Genomic DNA, 19,509 nt, shown 5'->3' with positions numbered 1-19,509 from the left:
CTATTCTCACAGAGTGATTTAAAAAAACAACTACTTAAATTACAGCCTCTTTACGTCTAAACTATAACATATCCTACCAACCATGAGCGATATGGACAATCTAAGGTACTTAAAACTCGATTAAAAAAAACAAATATAGTGTTATTATAAGTCAACACTGATTTTATTTCTTCTTCAAAAAGGTTCTTGTAGAATCGCCAAAGAAACCCCACTCCAATGATAATTATGTTTTTGACAATGATGATCATACATTTTCAAAATTAAGCTTAAATTTGCACTTCTGAATATTTCTTCATTGAAACTGTTGTGAATCAAGAGCAGATGAAAACTATGTCATTTGAAAAAGAGCTTTTTATGTTATGTAGAAAATACAATGGGTGGACCTCAAGCTTGTAGACGACTAGACCCATTAACGTCTTTGTTTTTTCTCGTTTGTGCTGGATCTGGCTGAAAACTGTACAGTTTGATATTGCCATTTTTGTTACACTAGAGGGAGAGCATGTAAACCTGTAGATGATGGGAAATGAGGGAAGGAATACAACAAATTTCTAATGAACTCCTGCCATTCTGCAGAAACTATGTCCTAGAAAGTGATACAGATTTCTTTTTGTGTGTGTTATAATCGGCATACTCATAATTGAAGGGCTACTAGGAAAGATTTTATGATCAAACAAACATGTTAAAGTAAGTATATTTTTAAAAATAGAGGTATGGGGGAGGGATCGAATTTGCGATAAACCGCGATATTTCATTTGTCGATACTTGTATTTTTAATTTTCAATTTTTAATTAATTATTTACTAGTGTCCTTTAGCGTCTTCATTTTTTATTTTCCCAAACCGAACCTCAGTACCATGTTGCTATCAGTATCAAATAAAAACACGAGTGGAGGTGCGTCGTAGCGGTGCATTGTAGCGGTGGGTCGTAGTGGTGCGTCGTAGCGGTGCGTCGTAGCGGTGCGTCGTAGCGGTGCTTCGTAGCGGTTCTTCGTAGCGGTGCTTCGTAGCGGTGTGCCGTAGGGGTGCGTCGTAGCGGTGCGTCGTAGCGGTTCTTTGTAGCGGTGCTTCGTAGCGGTGCGTCGTAGCAGTGCTTCGTAGCGGTTCTTCGTAGCGGTGCTTCGTAGCGGTGCGCCGTAGGGGTGCGTCGTAGCAGTCCTTCGTAGCAGTGCTTCGTAGCGGTGTGTTGTAGCGGGTTCAGATAAGAAAAAGTGAAACCGTGAGTGGATCGTGCACGGAGCCTTCATCAAAATGCTGTTGGCAAAGTTTACCAAAATTCTGCCGAACTTCACAGCTATAGATTCTGGTTTAGTGACTTAATGAATAAGTTGGATGTGTGCACTGCTATGAAAAAACCATCGCCGTAGCGATGAGTGTTGAAATTCGTGTTTACTTCCGCGTTTTTAAAAACGAAGCTGCAGCGCTAAAGCGCAGACTGTCATCTAAATAAAGAATCTTAGCCATATTCAAACGCTCACCTTCATCCTGTCATCACACAGAAATGTTTCTGGAAAGAATTTACTTTTTTTTTCCCTTTATTTTTTTAATCTCCTGTTCCAGCACCGTTCAGGCTTCTGAACCTTTTAAATGCTAGAATTCACAATGTTAGAAATAATCTTGAATCATACTTTTAGAATTTTAAGGTACATTTATTCTATATATTTCTTTCTTGAACTGAAAAATATATTTTTTTGTGGAAATCAGACATGGTTGACTGTTCCCTTTAAAAACAAATATTTCTTAATTTCCCCCCCAAAAAAGCACCAGGAATTTGTGAGTAAAAGCAACTTGTATGTAGGATACAGTCACAGTGCTTAATGTTGTGATCACTACATAAAACGAATTTCACAATTTTATTACAATGAAAGACATATTAATATTCAGGTAGATTTCATATTCTTAAAAAAAAGTGAAATCTTGTTCTGGTACAATCTTGGGATATATCGTGATACGTATTGTATTGTGAAACATGTATTGGGATACGTATCCTGCTAATACACGCCCCTATTTAAAAATATTAATATATATGTTTTAATTTTTCAATCAATTTTGACATTTGGTGTTTGTCTCTGGTTTAAATATAGTTTGTTACTCACTGATATTAACCTTATAAGTCACATCCTAACTGGAATAAAAATGTAACCTTCACGTTTTATTAAAAGGGGATTTGTGTCATTTCATTCAGCAGTGGGTTCTGTAATTCTCCTGCTCTACAACCTTAGATGTTGGAGTTACATTTCAGGCTGTTTGAGACGAGTTGTTTTTACCTATAAAGTCAAACCCTGAGCTTGTTCCTCCCATCGTTCGCAGGCCTCCCTGATGTTTTTCACGGTGTCTGGATCTTTTCAGGGTGTTCCTTCTAAAGTGTAAGGCGGCGTGCTGATGCAGAATCTGCTGGTAGCTATGTCGTCTAGCCGAGCTTTGCCCCACTGTCAGTCACGCACTGACTTCTGACTTGAGTTGAACTGTTGTTCTGCATGACAAGCGAGACATGAAAAGTTCAGGACTTTAAGTGTTGGTTTAAGTTTCCCTGTTTCAGATTTTCTGTCAGTGTCTTCTGTGAATGGGATGAATGTGAATGTGTGTAAGCATGGATTGAGCCCAACAGCTAAGTTGTAAACAACAACAAAAAAAAGCTTAAAAAAGCTAAAAAAAAGAAACAATAAAAAATATTGCTTACATTTAGAATTTTAGAAAAATGTTTGTTTTTCTTTTAGCTGAGGTGCAATTGCTAATGCTTAGAAGTATGTATTAATGATTTTTTTTTAAGTCTTTGTCAATAAGGATACCAATATTGACTCAATATTTTTGGGAGGTGCTAATAATTTTCCAGTGGCTCTTTTGATTGGACTGTAAATCTTTCAATTTCAAAACTGCTTCATCATCGTTTTTGGATCTTTGCCACATAGTGTCTCTACTTATAGGGCTATTTCGGTTATTTCAAACACAAGTCAAAAGGTTTCAAGTCAAATGAAACCCAGTAAAGTCCACAACATCAAAGAATTGACAGAAAAGTTTTGGAATTAAGATGTATAAACCCTAAGAAATCTTGTTATATCATTTTTATTAGGTAATGATTGCATCAACTATGATACATTGAGAAATTTGGTAAGTTTTTGCTCACATTGTTGCAAAATTATTGATAGAAATGTTCAGAAAAAAAGCTCTTTTTTTTCACCATATCAAAATTTGGTTCACACACTTTTAACATAGTGTAACTCTATTAAAGTGAATAATTATCAACAAATTCTGCATTCTTTCAATAAAGCAACTAGTGAGTTAAAAATGAAAATAATAATAGATGAGTTATTTTCAATACAAAGTTTTGAAAATAAGCAAAACGTTTTCCCGCCAAAAGGGTTTTTGAGATTTTATGGAGATAAAAGAACCATTTGGGTTTGTTTTCTACTTATCAAAATCTAGAAGGAGCCCTATAGTCTTACTTTAGCCTTTAAGAAATTTGGATTTGCAGAAGTTTTAAAAGCTTATTTTCAAAATAAAAGATGATTTGTAACAAACAGGATCATTTCAGTGCAGCTCTGAACAGATTGCAACCAATATTGTGCAGTATAAGATAATATAATATGTGCTTTTAACTCATAAAAGATCAAACTTTTTACCAAAATTTTGCTTCTCATATAAAATCTTTTCATTCTGGAGGTAGCGTTAAGGAAACAAGACGTCATCAGGTCAACAGGGATGTAAAAACTTACATAGTTTATCATCTATGTGCACCTCAGCCATCAATTTATAAATGTAACTAATATAAATTAAATAAGTGCTAATTAAGTAATCCTTACTTTAAAAAATTGCTATTTTATTTTCCTTTTATTTATTTTCTTTAATTATTTTTTCCCTTCTTGTCCTCAGTAGTCTTTTACTGCTGGGTTTTGTTATTTTAGTTTGGGGTTGGACTTGGTAGTCTTAGTTTGTGGGCTTTGTTTATTTATTTTCTTTAGGTATTCTTGGTTAGGTAGTCATAAGCAGGGAGCTGCTGACTCAGACGGTCGACATGGCTGAGTCAGCAGTCTCCATGATTTATTTTATGTTTGGCCAAGGAGCCACTATGGAGAGATAAAAGATCCACATGTGTTGCAGACCCCTGCCCTAGTGGAATGATCTTGAACTACAGGGCAGAAAATGTAGATCAGGTTTCATATATATGCCTTTTTTAGAGAAAGGTTTGATCATGCTACTAAGATAGGGGTCTCGAAAATGTTTCTATCAAATAATACTTGAATGTTTTTTACTAGGTTGACACACACAAAAATATATATATTTTTTCATAAATAAAATAGGGGTGAGCAAAGGCATACAATTGTTTTTCAAAAACAGTTTTAAAATGTTTGAAGGCTGTTAAAGGAAAATGTGTTGATATGTTCAAGTTGCTTTTACATGTTAAAGTTTCACATTCTCTACCAGTTTTAAAGATACGGAGCCAGTAAATGGGATGAAGCAGCATCTCAGGTCAGCTTTCTGTTGCCATTTTGAGAAAAAATAAAGATACATTTTAGACAAAAAATGTGAAAGAAGCTTTTACTCCATGCTTCCAATATCGGCTTTCCTGAAAATATCTTCCATTGGTCAGTCCTTGATGACACAGAATGAATATCTGAAGTTTTGTCCACTCAGAAAGTTATTTGCAACACTTCTGTATGGCAGTATACATCTGTGTCCTTGCCTTTTATCCAGCATGACTGTTTAAAAGATCCTTTAAAATGGATACTTAGATACACAGAAAGATGGTTGACATATGCTCATGTTCTTACCCTCAGATAAGTTTTGTGCTCTATTCTCTTAATAACAAAGCTCCTAAGCACATATTGATAAGATTTATTGCTTATGCAAAGCAGGCAGTCCATGCAAACTGCTGCAGTTGATCCAACATTCTGTTTGCATTTGGAAATTGGACAAAAAAGTGTTTAAGCTAGCAGGAATGCTGTGAAGTGAATTCATCTGCTGTTGTGGAAATCACATATCTACAGTCAGTCAGTCCTCTACCATCACACATGACAGTGACAGAAATAGACTGGCCTTCTCGTTTGGATGAAGGAATGCAAAAACACATTATGAAAGGAGCAGCCCACAGGAATGGAACAGTATGAATGAAGTCCTAAAAAGCAAGACGGGGAGTTAAGTACCAACTTACTGTATTTTTTACTAAAATCTTTGTACAAAAGTCCCCAACTAGCATCCTATTGGACAATTTTGTTGTAGTTTACAAGTTGGTTTTTCCATGAAAAATTCTACTTTAGACTACAACTACAGTCACATATCCCAAAATGTCACAGATTGCCTAAAATGCCCAAAATACAAGTTGTTCAGCCAATTCGGCAGCAGCACTTGTAATCGGGAGGTGGCAGTCGTATTTTTACACACCAGAAAAGCTGAAATTTTACAGCAGCCTTACAATTTTGTCTCTAGTTATGTATTCAGAATGGTAAAGTCATTTGTTCCGGATCAATTCCTGAACCCTGCTGTATTCAGACTGGGGTCTATCGGAGATTTCTGCTCCAGACCAAACATTGTAGCCCAAACCACATGACTAAAGATCTCTTCACTCATTGGCCAGCAGGTATGGACATAGGTCAAAACAAAAAGAGAAGATTGTTTATGTTTTCAAATTTTTATTCAATTTTGAAGGTCTGCATATAGGCCAGGTTCAACACTTTTTACTGCAAACTGCAATACGGTTATTGAGGATGTTATGGCTCCAAGTAAGTGTAACTATTATGTGTTTGTGTCATAGATTCTCAGGAAAACAGTGAGAATCAATATGTATCACGTTAAAAGTTGCTTTTATGAGCCTGTATTCTTCTGACCTTTCTTCAATGAGTTGTTGCGTCACAGCTCTACTTTTGTCGTCTAATAACTGGCTATGGTGGCTTGTTTGGTCCAGTTATTTCGCTCTTGGAGCAGATTATATTCAGACTGAGAACTCTCAGAGCAAACCGAAGTTCTGTACGATTGGAAACAAACCAAGACCACCGGAAAAGATGGGTCCTGGTCCCGGACCAGAGATCGCTTGGAGGTGCTCAAATTATCGTGGGATACAGACTCTAGTTTACTTTAAGCTGACCAAATGTTTTCAGTCTGAATACACCCTAAATGTTGATATTAGTCGGTAGTTGCTCGGGGACATTTGGAGGCCGTGCGATAGCAGTCCATTGACCGGTCGGTGGGGATGGTGCCATTAAGAAATCAGGCATCACCTGGCCGGCAGCAGCTCTAACTGGAAGACGTGTAAATGTCTCAGAATGGCCACTGGCTAACCAGTAGCCCGGTAGCCTACCTGGTAGATATATATATAAAGTAGGCCATTCTGACAGCTTCCTGACTGCTACCGTCCACATTCATGACCACAACAATGAAGTTTTTTTTTAAATTGGGCGGTGTCATGAAATCTTGAAGATTCTGCCAATGTCTCCTTATCGCGCGTTTGTTTTTATGACCATAGAAAAAGATAAAACCCGACATCAGGTTTTTTCTGGAGCCATCCTCTAACCTAATACAAAAGTAGGAGAAAACCATCCTAAATTGCCATTTATGCGTGCCATATTTTCCCCCATTTCATGGAGACATATTATAGCATCAACAGAACCTATACTCAGTACAAAGTGATTGCATACCAGGATGAGAGCCCCTCCCACCTGTCCCGGCTGATGACAGCGCTGCCGGGCTCGCTAATGTGCGTGAAATACTATCCCTGACATGAACGTTATTGACAAACCTGGCTGGACATTTGGGGCAGTGAGCTGCCAACATATTTAATGCATATTCATCTCCTTTATCCCACTGGTCTTGCCAGAGCACTCGAACTGTGTCATCTTGCCACACTCCAGCTACCACCCAAATGTATAGTGACACTGATTATGCAAATCTGTATCTTGTTTTCCCCCCAATACCTGCACTAAGAGCCTGAGATGTTATTGGAGCTCAGATATGAGGCTCTCAAAGAGTAAAAATCTGGGGAAATCTTTTATAAAAAAAGCTACTTCTTTTAAACATCCTTCACCACAGTTGTCACATTAAGGGAAACCAGATGTGACACTCGCTTTGATGTTCATGCGTGCATTTTAAATTTGCTATAAAAGGGATTAAAATTTAAAGAAAAGTTTGCTGTGAGTTTTTTTGCTAAACGGAATTGTAAAGTCTGCTTTAGTTTTGCGTTGAAGCACATCTGGACAACATCGACTGTAACTCCACATAGAAATACATGTAGCCACTCCTGCTCTTAAATGTTTCATACTTTCTTATTAGTCTCTCAAAAAAACCTTATCTCCTCACAGATTTGGCCCACATTGCCCAGGATAAAGTCAAGCGTAGCAGTTCTGATCCTCCAAATTGCCTTGTGTGAAATCCATCCCATTTCTCCTGGGGGAGTTCTCGTATCAGTCAAAACGAAACCGTCTCTTCTTGGGCTTCCAGGGATCACACAGTCATGAGGCTTTATAATGGAAGCCTATTAGACAAATCTGAGAAGAATGCAGATGCTCTGATACCAGTTTGTCAAACAGTCCAATATAAATATATCAGTCATGCCGGCTTGAAGGACTCACGGACTTGTATTATTTTTTGAGTATGAATGGGGAAGGAGGTGGTTATTGTTTCACTCTGGAATACATTTTTTAGGTTTTATTAAGAATGCTTCATTAGATTTATTAATATTATCCGTCTGTGTGTCTCAAAAATCAAATATATTTCTGATCCTTTTTATGCATGAAGTGGCTTCCTATGGCGTAAAAGCATAATGCGCTCCACTTGAGTATCTCCACATGATGATATGTGAGTTTCATCCTAAACACAGCCGTCACCTGTGCTTCTCTTCATCCCCACCTGTCATTGTTTCCTATAAGGCTCTGCAGCCACAATTTAGCTGTTTTAAATCGCATAAAGAAGAAGAAAAAAAAATTGAACAACACGGTGACAGGACAGAGATGTTAAATGACATTATGCTAGGAATGTGTAGCTGCTGGAGCGGCGCATGCGCTCAGGCCTCCTAATGAGCCTGCATTGAGGGACTTGTGTGGAAACAAAAGGCTCTGCTAGTAGTCCACACCAGAACCCTTCACCCGCCCTGTCGCCGTTTCCCCCAGCACTGAGCGTGACAGACCAAGAGCAGAGCGCCGGTCCCTTCCTGGTGGCGTGATTAGATTGGGGCCGAAGTCTCCAGCTGGCAGGCCTGTCTGTGACTGGAGGCGGCCGTCCCCAGTGCTTGTCACTGGCTGACACCTCTGACAGGCAGGGGACAGCTTCAGCAGACAGGTTCATTAAATGGCATTTTTTACAGCTGGGCCTCCAAAAATGAGGGCTGGGCTTTGTCAAATCTTCAAGTCTATAGGGGCCCCTGCATGTTGGTTTAGACCAAAGCTTTGTTGTTATGACAATTTTTTTTTTTTTTTTATCTGAGAGGTTTGAAATCAGCTTTTTCTCTCCTCTTTAGCCTCTCTTTTGTTGACAGGTAGCCCTTTGGCCTGCACTTTGTCACAGCAGAAAAGTCCCAGAAGAAACAAACTGCTAAAGCATTACATCCACTCGAACTTAAATCTTAAAATGTCTGTTTAAAAGAATCTACAAAATACGCTAATAAAAATCTAATTTTGATGGGCCTTGCAAAAGGAAAATAAATCTTTTTTCTTGTTTTCTTTTCTTGCTTTTATGAAGCAACAAAAATTCAAAGACAAGTTTTACAAATCTACAACTTTTTACCTCATGAATGGAAGGGAGCATTTTGAAGAATACAATTCTTATTTTATGTCTGTCCCTTGCTTGATCAACATATATATATATATATGTATATATATATATATATATGTTGTATAAATATACAACATATATAAATATATATGTTATGTAAATATACAAAACACACACACACACACACACACATATATATATATATATGTATATATATATATGTTGTATACATATATATGTTGTATAAATATACAACATATACAAATATATATGTTATATAAATATACAGCACACACACATATATATATATATATATAGACATATCTTGAGATGGTCCACCATTAGCTATTCACAACTCACACGATCAAGAGAAAAGGGAAGTGAAAAGAAAGATTAATATACACTAATAACCTTTATCATAATTCTGAAATTTGATCTTCCTAAATTTTTAAGCTGAAGAATACATGTACATCTTTTCAAATCATTATACTGTGAATTCTAAAGTTTAACACCAGTGAAGAAAAACACATTTGCTTTAAAGGACCTATATCATGCTAAATCAACTTCTTGAGCTTTGAAATGTATATTGATGTTTATTCCTCATGAAAAACACCCCAAAGTGGTATATATCTTCTCAAAAACCCTGCTCTCCAACTAACAGCCCCTCACAACCCAAGAAAACTCACATTGTGACATCACAAAGAAGGGAACAACCCCTTTCAGGAAGTGTCTGCCAGCACCACCCCCAGGCTAACAAACACCCACTTTCTCCGTAGAGCTAGCAATGATTGACAAAACTCTTTCATTTTATACACAATATACATGCCCATCTTTGCAGAAGTTTGAAGTTTGTTTTCTGTGGGCAAAATGCAGCCACGTTACCGAGGCCGGCTCTAGGTTGACGTTGTGAAATGGGAGCGAAGGGCTGTGACTCAGAGATGGAGTCGTCTTACTTCCGCGTAGAAAAAAAACTTGCGAAATAACTCATATTTCATTAAAAAATTGCTCTTTAGTGTGCCAAATGGAATATATTGATATGGATGTAGTTTAATCTAATAGGCTTAAGACTAGCATGATATAGACTAGGGGTCACCAACCTTTTTGAAAGTGAGGGCTACTCTGAGTCACACGATGGGCTACCATTTTGAAATAACAAATTTTGCTTAGTTATAGTTAGTTATACATTGTTAATAATGAATAATGATACTCCTCTTTGTGAAGAAACTGATTTCTCACCATAATTATCAACAATGACAACAAGTTAAGAAGCAAATAACAATATTCAGAACTTTATTAATCTCAGTAATTCTTACATTTTCAGACGCAGCTCACAAGTGAATTGTGATCATTTTAGAAGATACCTGAGGGCACCTTGTAGGGTCCTTGAGGGCCACCTGGTGTCCGTGGGCACCACGTTGGTGACCCCTTAGACCATTTAACCCTTGACACCTGAATAGATTTCCAGCTATGAAAATATGTATGTTTTTGCCTTCAAGTAGATGCCAAATGAAGGCAGTTTAGGAGCTGAAGTGATGGATATTTACATCAATATGGTATCAGGCAGTTAAATAAAAAAATGCTTTGTAAGTTGTCAAATTACATGATAATACCAGAAACAACTCCTGTCTATTTCAAGCCTGATATTTCAACTAGGGGTGTAGGGAAAATTGACTTGGTGATATATCGCGATACTTTATCTAGCAATACTTGAATTGATTTAAAATGCTAACAAGGTGTGATATTTTATTAATTATTCATGAGCCTGCATTCTATTTCCTTAATCATACTTATAGAGCCTTATTGGTTAAAGCAATAAGTCATACTCTTAAAAAAAAAATAATAAAAAAATGTTCTGGTACAGTCTTGGGAAATATTGCGACACATATCATATCGTGAGTCATGTATCGTATCGCCAGACTTGCCAATACACCCCTATTTTCAACATTCAAAAGTCTCTATTTGCCTGATGGACATCTGCGCTCCATTCTTTGTAGATGTTCATCCAGTTTCCAGAACATCTGGCTGCAGAGTGAAAGCAGAGAAAAGCCAATACTTCCTCCTTGTTAGCTGCTGCCGGCCCCTCAGCAGTGCTCATGCAGCTCCTTCTCACCTCCCTTCCTCTCTCCTCCAGTCTGCAACCTGCCTCCTCGGGGCTGTACTGTCTCTATGACAACTGTTTGAGTAGGGGGTTGCAGAGGTGTCAAGCAGGGGCATTACTGGGAGAGGAGCACCAGAGATGCTGCACTGCACATCCAGCATCTCCACCTAATCCAATTTTAATTGAGCTCAAGAGATTTTGGATGTGGCGCAGAGGTCGGGCATGAGCTATTCCACTGAGAAATTAAGGCAGCCCAGCTCGCGCTGCACTCTTCCAGCCTGTCACTATTTTAAATGAGCATTAGCATCAGACCTAACCCAGCTCACCATCTCACTGTGCTCGCTCCCTCCCTGCCCACTCCACCTTAATCACACACCCTCCTCTCGGCAGTGCTGCAGCGCCTCACTCCTCTGCTGGCCTGTTATATCTTTATTGTCTCAAACGCTGTTTCTCCACTGCACCTATGTGTGATCGTAACCCCAGGAGCCGCTGATGACGTTTCTCCCCCTCGCTCGTTCTGTTGAACAAAATTGCTCAGTGAGATGAAAGGGGGGAGGAAAGGTGTGTGAGTGGATCATTCTCACTTGTCAGAACAACTGTCTCGACTGGTGTGTGTGTGTGGGTGTGTGTGTGTGTGTGTGTGTCCCTTTAATCCCAGTTGTACTGCATAGCCACACTACAGATTCTTTGTCTGCCTTTTTTATGGACAAAGCTTTTTTTTTATCATTTGTACCTCAAAGATTTAGTGTTTTATTTTGCTTCTTTATTTGTGCTCTAAAAGTAAACTTAAAGCTGTAAAATATTTTGCCTTTCAAAATAAAAATTCTCATGCCATGCTTTGAGGTATATAACATTTTAATCAGATTTTAGGTTGATTGTTGTAAATCTTCAGGGGTGGAGCTAAAAGGGGTTCAAAGGGGTCATCGGCCCTCCATGCAAAAAGCTTTGCCCCACGTTTGCCCCCCATTTTTTGAGTCAATATTTGTCTAATTGTTGACGAAGATGAAGAAATTATCAATATAAACTTCTTTAACCATTGCAAAAATAAAAAAAACAAAAACAATATTTTTTAATGAAATAAAAACAATAACAGTAATAAAAGTGTTGTTTTTTGATCCTTTCATTTGTCATGATCTTCCACTCTACTGTTCTCATTTGCGACCCTTCCAAAGTTTTTTGCCCCTTCATGTAAAATGTTAGCGTTAACTCCGTCCCTGGGAGGTTAATCAAATAACCTGAAATAAAATAAACTTTAAAAAAATGTTTCAAAAATGTCATCCCATATCAAATTATGTTAAGGTGGTTTAACTCGCCTTTAAGCTTTTTTTAAGAAGTTTTACAATCAGCTTTTATGATATAAAAATTAAATGTATTTTAAAGGTGAATTATTCCAATGTAAATTGGTTAGAAAGACACATTAAAAGTCACATTTTAGACCATAATTGTTGTAGAAAAGTGACCAACATTTACATTTTTGTTTAAAGATGCTAATTTTGTGTTGAATCTTAATGTTTTAAAAATTATTTTTGCACAACAGCCAAGACTTACTTTACACCAATATTCATATTTAGTGAGGCTATGGTCTCATATTTAGCATTTGTAATTGTGAGGCCAGAGTGGTGGAAGTTTTAAGAAAAAGGTTAAAGTAAAGGACAACTTTCATCTAAAAGCCGACATCGGTTAGTGGCCGCCCGAGCAATTTTCGAGATTGCGTGGTGGCTGTCCAAAATTGTGCGACAGCTGGGTGGCTGCAATGCGGTGGCAGCCAGATCCCCGCCCTGCAGGAGCTCTGACTGGATGATGTGTAAAAGTTTCCAGACCGCGGCCTTCCATATCAAGTGCCACTGGCTGCCAGCTGCCTGTTAGTCTGGAGGCTATATAAAAAATGGACCATTTTGCATACCTGACTGCCACAATCTACTTTCATGATCATGCCAACGATTTTCAAAAAGCAGCATGAAATCTTGAAGATTCTGCTGACTCTTCTCTTCCTTATCGTGTAGTGACAGTTGTATTTGTGACTGTAGCATTACTAGCCCGAGCCCGGGAAAAGCCGTAGACAGGAGCCTGTATCTTTAGCAGAGCCTAGGTCAGGCTCTCAAGAAAATGGAAAGTACCATTGGTGGTCATGTGGTAAATGTATTGTGTCCGTAGCTTAACAGTCACGCTTATTCTTAGGTGTTAAGTGTTCCATGTTTTTGCCCATTCCAATTTATTGCCCTCCTGTGGGGAGGCCACTTGTTGGGCAGTTATGACTTAAAGCAAAAGATAATGATTTCACATCAAGCAACAGTTTATCGTCTTTGTTTTAATTTCTACTGGTGTCACATGTTCTCCAGACATTTCTCTCTTTTGTGTCTCTCTCAGGTCTTGGCTTACACCGAGGGTTTGCATGGGAAGTGGATGTTTAGTGAGATCAGAGCGGTCTTTTCCAGGTGCTACCTTCTGCAGAACACTGCTCTGGAAGTCTTTATGGCCAACAGAAGTAAGCAATAATACTGTCAAGACATTGGACTTTAAAAAAGGGGAATTCTTTGGTAATGATGTCACACCTGTCATTGCTTACAGCCTCCGTGATGTTTAACTTTCCTGACCAGGCCACGGTCAAGAAAGTTGTCTACAGTCTTCCTCGAGTAGGAGTGGGCACCAGCTACGGACTTCCACAGGCCAGGTTGGTCAACGCATTGACAAATCAGCAGAAGACTCTAAAAATATTCATAAAGCTACTACATTTAATGAGTTTATATTTGAAAAAAGCATCTAGTGAAGCTATATGTTAACACCACCATTAGCAACACAAAGTTCAAGCTTCCGTGTTAAACTCTTGCTTTATGTGTCGCTACTCAAGTTTTTACTACAGTTTTTTGTTCTACATACAAAATGCTTTGAAAGAGTAATCAGGTTAAACTTTGACCAATCAGGGACTCGTATTTCGTGGCTGAAGTGCCAACCGTCTGAAATCATAAAGGAGAAATAAATAACTGGTTTTTGCAAGAAAAAGGCTGGAGGAAGATCTGCACCGTTTTGACATTTCGCACTAAGCCTCTTCCAACTGTAGGTGGCGGACATGTACGAATAAACAGTAGAAAACAAAAAAGAAAAGGAGAAGGAGAGAAATTTGTCTCACTGGATTTGCAAAATACTTGATTTATAACTTGTACCTCACATTTTGTGCAAACTTTATGTATTGTAATTGTGTCTTCACATGTTCATGTGAATATCAAAAACTTATGAATACAGTCACACCAGTTTAAGATTAACCATGAGTTCAAAATGGCTCCCGACCAAAGAAACCCAGAACTTGTACGCACTAATTGCATGGTACACACATTTACACACAGATCAGAGTTACAAGTGCACGAGGGGTTCAGAGACTCTTTTCACGTCTGCAGATCTGTGCATAGATGATCCGTTTCAATGCTACTAGAATGCATCAGTTTTCTTACCAGCAACTTTGGTTTTTACTCCCTGCTTGTCCAGCGTAAACAGCAAGTAGGGCTGGGCGATACTGAGCATTTGATACTGGTCAGTATCGCCAATACCAATATTGATGTTTTTCGTAAATGTGAAGGATGTGACATGAACCTCAAAATCTCAATAAAAACAGAATTAGGACAGTATTTTCAAATAAATGGAAATTTTTTTACTAAAATAAAGAGCAAACCAAAAGAAACAAGTAACTACACTAACACCATTGGCTAAAGCAATAAAGCGCTGTTAGCGCGTTCTTGAATGTGTGTCCAATGCCCAGCATGAACCGGGCATGCGACGTAACTTAAAAGTTGTTCTTTGTTGAGTTGCAAGCGCTGCATCTACCATGTTGTGGTGGATCTGTTCAACCCGGCCAGAAGTGGAGTTTATTTGAGGTCCCAGAGCTCCACTCATCGAAGTGGATGTGCACTGACCCTGACTGAACTGACCTAATTCTCTGACAGAAACAGGACTACAGCCAGGCCAAAGACCACTGGGAAAAAAGAAACAAACACTTGGACTCCCCTTAGACTTTCAAAGTGCTAATCAGCCTTTTATTTCTTTTGCTGACGATCTAACACTCTTAAAATAAATGATTTGCTTTGTGCTCACATTTTTGATTATTGTTTTATTTGAAAGAAAAATAATGTAATGTCTCCAGCTGGTGTTGTTTTTCTTTTTCTCCAGGCGTATTTCTCTGGCAACCCCTCGGCAACTTTTCAAATCCTCCAACATGACCCAACGCTGGCAGCGACGGGAAATCTCAAACTTCGAGTATCTCATGTTCCTCAACACCATCGCTGGTAAGGATTGATTGCAATGCAATTATCTCATTTCTTTGTGATGGAAAACTTGAAAGTATGGAAATATTGTACATTTTCCCCCTCCACAGCCATCAGTTAAACTGATAGATTCTGACTTGTTTTCCTCCTTTTCCGGGTAAAATTTACAGCTACTGAAACTTTTAAGTTTTAATGTATTATCTATGTGCTTCTTTTCACAGCTAGAGTTTCATAACTTTAGGGTTAGCTATCAGGATCAATAAATTTTATGTGTCAGTGGAGCTGGAAAACATGCTCTAAGTGGCTTCAGGTATGTCGTATTTGTTTAAGAATGTGTGCTAGCTCTAAGCGATGCTCAACATGGTAAACTTCACTGTTCATGGGACTGTGCTGTTTGAAGGAAAGAGCAGGCACAGCAGATTTTGCCAGATAATTAGTGCCTGGCTTTGTGAGAGTATACACACACACACACACAGTCGCAGGAATATCTGCAAAGTTGAAAGGTTCTGTTGTCGACTCTCTGATCTGAACTGCAACTAACAGGGAACGAGAAAAGCGTACTCTGCTGAGAGAGGTGTCATCCGCGATCTCGCTGCATATTCATGCATATTTATATTTAGCCCGTTCTGGAGTTCGATACATTATTGTCAGCTAATTAGATGTAAGGCAGACAGAAAAACATGCCCAAAATTCATTAAAAATCCCCGGTAATGACCTGAGCTGCCAGGGATGTCAGGATAGTGTTGAGATGGAGACAGGCGAGGGGGGTGAGGTGCTGGGAAGAGGCGTGAATGGGAAGTGGTCTTCTAATTAAGCACTATTCCACTGTTATTAACATCGCGCCACCCCAACCAAGGCCTTAGCACTGGTAGCTACACACCAGCGCAGGAATCATCTCCTTTGCTCAGCCCATCGTTTCCTTTCAAGTGTGTGCCATTAACCTGGATAATTATGCTCTCTTGCCTCCCTCATACTCGGGCTTCTAAACCTTTCAAGAACACTTGGGAAGTTTAGAATGAGACGCCTTTTACAACCCTTTCCAAAAATCCATCTGCAGTGTCCCAGAATGATGGTATGTTGCATTTATTTATTCCAATTTTTGGAAAACATTGGGAACAACTTCCCTAGACAAAAATGTGAGTCTGGTATTAGTAAAACTGATCAGATCCCTAAAAAATATCCCTAAAATACAGAGAAATTATTCATAATTAACGAAATAAGTTCCTCTTTTATAACCTTTAACATGCAAAATAAAAATCGGAAATACTGTATGTCATAAAAAATGTCTTATTTGCACTTCAGTTATAAAGTTTAATAAAGGGACATGCAATTCTGCTTTCCTCACATTTGCATGTTTTTGCCAAACGTGTTTTTTTTCTATTATTTCATCACCATCAAAAACAACACCAAAAAAGCTACACTTTCCAACTAGCTCCCTTTCAAAAGTAATGGGCTGCTACCGGCAACAGTAAAAACCGAAACAGTATTTATCCCTAAATATTTATTACTTTTAAGACAGAAAAAGTGTAACCAAGACTTGTTTCCACTGAGCGGTCCGGTCCGGTATTTTGAGTAAAATGGACCCATTAAACAGTACCAAACTGTACCTCTCAGGGGCCCTCATCGGTTGTAGGTCCATTGAAAAGTGTAAAGGAACAATTGGGGCGGAGCTGCTGTAGCCATTCGTTGAATGGTAGAAAGTGATGAAAACATTAGAAAGGACCAAAATAAGGCTCATTTAAGCTAACGTTACCCACATTCTTCTTTCAATGAGCATTAAATTCCTGTTATATTAAATTTTACCTGTCGGCTTTATCAAAAAAATGTACTTGACCGCCAAAAAGGTGGTGAACGGTGTGTGTGTTACATCACTGTTGTAAAAAAACACGCTAACTACGCGTTTTTCTCATGAGAATGTTTGTTTGGTAATCCACTTTTGGGTTCGCTTCCACTCTTTGGTCTTCTGGATAGTCTGTCTATGTTCACACTGAAGTGAATCACACCAGAGTTCATTTGCAAGCAAACCAAGACTTTGGTTTTCAGAAGAGCTAACCTGAACAAACCAAGAAGCAAAACTATTTCTCACATGTTAAGAGTGTTGTTAAAGGCTGTCTCCCAGGAAAACTTGACTGGAAAAACGGGAAGTTGGAAAATAAATGATTGCATAAACTTTCTGATAAAACTTTGTTAGTGTAACTTCATGGTCGTTGAAAAAGCAATCACTTTTTTACTTCATTGTTGATAATTTCTTGTAAAAACTTCTATTAATCTTTTACTTTATTGGTCAGGTTGTATTTTGTATGTTCTGGCTGATTTACGGCCAGTAGCAGAACTTCCAAAGTGATCGACAGCGTTCTGGTCACACTGTTACTCTTGTCTGACCTTCTGCCTGGATCCGTACCATCTTCAAAGGAAAAGTATCACTGAAAATGCTCTTTTAGCTTTTCCCATGGACTTCGTCCAACATTTTTTTTCCATCTGCAAATAATTTTTCCCCTTCAAGCACATAAGGAAAAGTATGGTTCAAACGTTTGCAATATTACAAGCACAGAATATTCAGAATCTCTAGTATGAGTACATCAGTTGTACAAAAAGATACTATTATGGTTTCTGTAAATTTGAAAACCTACATCCTGTGACTCCCACACTCGATTAGTCAGGAACGCACAGCAGGAATAACCATGTCAAGGGACCAACTGAAAACATTCCCACCCCTCCAAGTGTATATTTCCTCAGCAGAACCCATATGGAAACACAAAGGAAGTTTCTCTAATGGAGAGCTTTGAGATCAGGACTTGTTGAAATGCGTCCTGCTGATCCCCAAATATAACCAAAGCCTTAAATGTACCCTGCCCCGCTGTCACCCCCCTCTGTTCCTTTCTAACCCTTCATCACTCACAGATTTTGGTCTGCTTTGTGTGTTCAGGGAGGACTTACAATGACCTGAACCAGTACCCAGTCTTTCCCTGGGTCCTCACCAACTATGACTCTGAGGAGCTGGACCTGACCTTACCAAGGAACTTCAGAGATCTCTCAAAGGTACACATGAACCCCAAAAGTAGAAGAGGGGCCAACTACGGGACAAATGTATTTAATGACAGGGGATTTCCTTATTTAGAGCTAGATTGTAAAACAATACGGCATGTGCTGTCAAAGAAACCATGAGCAGTCTCAGCACTTGAGATGGAATGCAGAAAGTACAGAAAGTCGATTGTAAAATCCTGAAATGCTCTCATATATCTATTGTAAGTTTACTCCCCATCTTTCTCATGCCATATTGTCTTAATGCAAAGTTTAAAGAGGATGCTTTGCATCCTAAAAATGGTCTTATGGTTTCTTTATCAGAGACATATGTTCTTTCTTAATACACTCTTTTCTTTTTTTTCCGCAAACCAAAAACACTTGATTTTTATTATCACAGACTCAGGGGAAAGTGGGCTTTGATCTTGTGATATTGTGTATTTGTTTTAGCTACCAGGACTATTTAGGTTTGAAATATTAGTGCTTTTATGGTCTGGGAAAGGTTTCTTTTGGGCCAAACACCATCATTACTGTTTTTAGGTCATTAACAGTCAAAAAACTGAGGGCCATCCTATTTTTTGTCAGACAGGAGGGGAGTTATAGAGGAACCTTTCTTGTTAATGGGAACATATAACTGACAATCATCAGCATAACAATGGAAGGAAACTCCATGTTTGCTCATGATAGAGCCCAGTGGAAGGAGGTATAGAGAAAAGAGAAGAGGTCCTAAAATTGAGCCCTGAGGAACTCCACAAGACAGAGGATCTGTCGCAGATGTAATTCCAGATAAGTTCACACTCACAGTTCTGTCTGTCATAAGTTCTACAAGTTCTAGAGTTATTGTGAATCTGGTTGATAAAGTTTGACTGACTGGTTGACTTATCTCTGACTCTTACTTATAGTTAGGTGTGCCATATGACACGAGGTCAAAAACACCATTCATTATTAGTGTGCTTTATCATCCAATCCGCCCTATAGTACGGAATATACATTATTTCAGTGATAAATAAACTAGTTTCAGTGCTTAAAATACAAGTGTCTGCTGAATTAATGAATATAAACATTTAGAATTGGACATCAGCATATAAATAAATAGGCATTTGGCTACAAAGACTTTTTTATTTCCGGCATCACTGAGTGGTTACAATTCTATTTTTTGTTTGCTTGGTCTGTGACTTCTCAGAGAAAGGCAGTAGATCCGTCTAGCACACACTGTGGCCTCGTTTACTTGGTCTATCACCCACCCCCTTCTCTTTCCTACACACTGCTGCTCACTGACCTGAAAACGGCTGCATTCCTTTTTGAGCTCTCACTGTCTCCGTCATTCCCCCTGTTTCTCCTAAAGCACCAACATTTATGATGAGTCCCACTTTGCTCCTTTTTCAACCATTTTTGTCAGTTTTCAGGAATTCTGAGAATCATAAAGAGTGTTGGAGGGTTCTTTG

The 19,509-nt window shown here is 38.5% G+C and overlaps 1 protein-coding gene across 1 annotated transcript in view; it reads left to right on the top strand.

Annotated features, from left to right (window-relative positions):
• Positions 1-19,509, top strand: part of nbeab (neurobeachin b) — a gene marked incomplete in the record, with an annotated part of 255,493 nt that overhangs the window by 191,807 nt on the left and 44,177 nt on the right. The window contains 4 exon segments of the mRNA XM_036214796.1: positions 13,158-13,275; positions 13,359-13,461; positions 14,949-15,064; positions 17,970-18,082. Of these exon segments, the coding sequence (XP_036070689.1) occupies positions 13,158-13,275; positions 13,359-13,461; positions 14,949-15,064; positions 17,970-18,082 (450 nt within the window).

The sequence above is a fragment of the Oryzias melastigma genome, linkage group LG13, assembly GCF_002922805.2.
Source record: "Oryzias melastigma strain HK-1 linkage group LG13, ASM292280v2, whole genome shotgun sequence".
NCBI lineage: Eukaryota > Metazoa > Chordata > Actinopteri > Beloniformes > Adrianichthyidae > Oryzias > Oryzias melastigma.
This window is presented reverse-complemented; position numbering and strand designations above follow the sequence as displayed.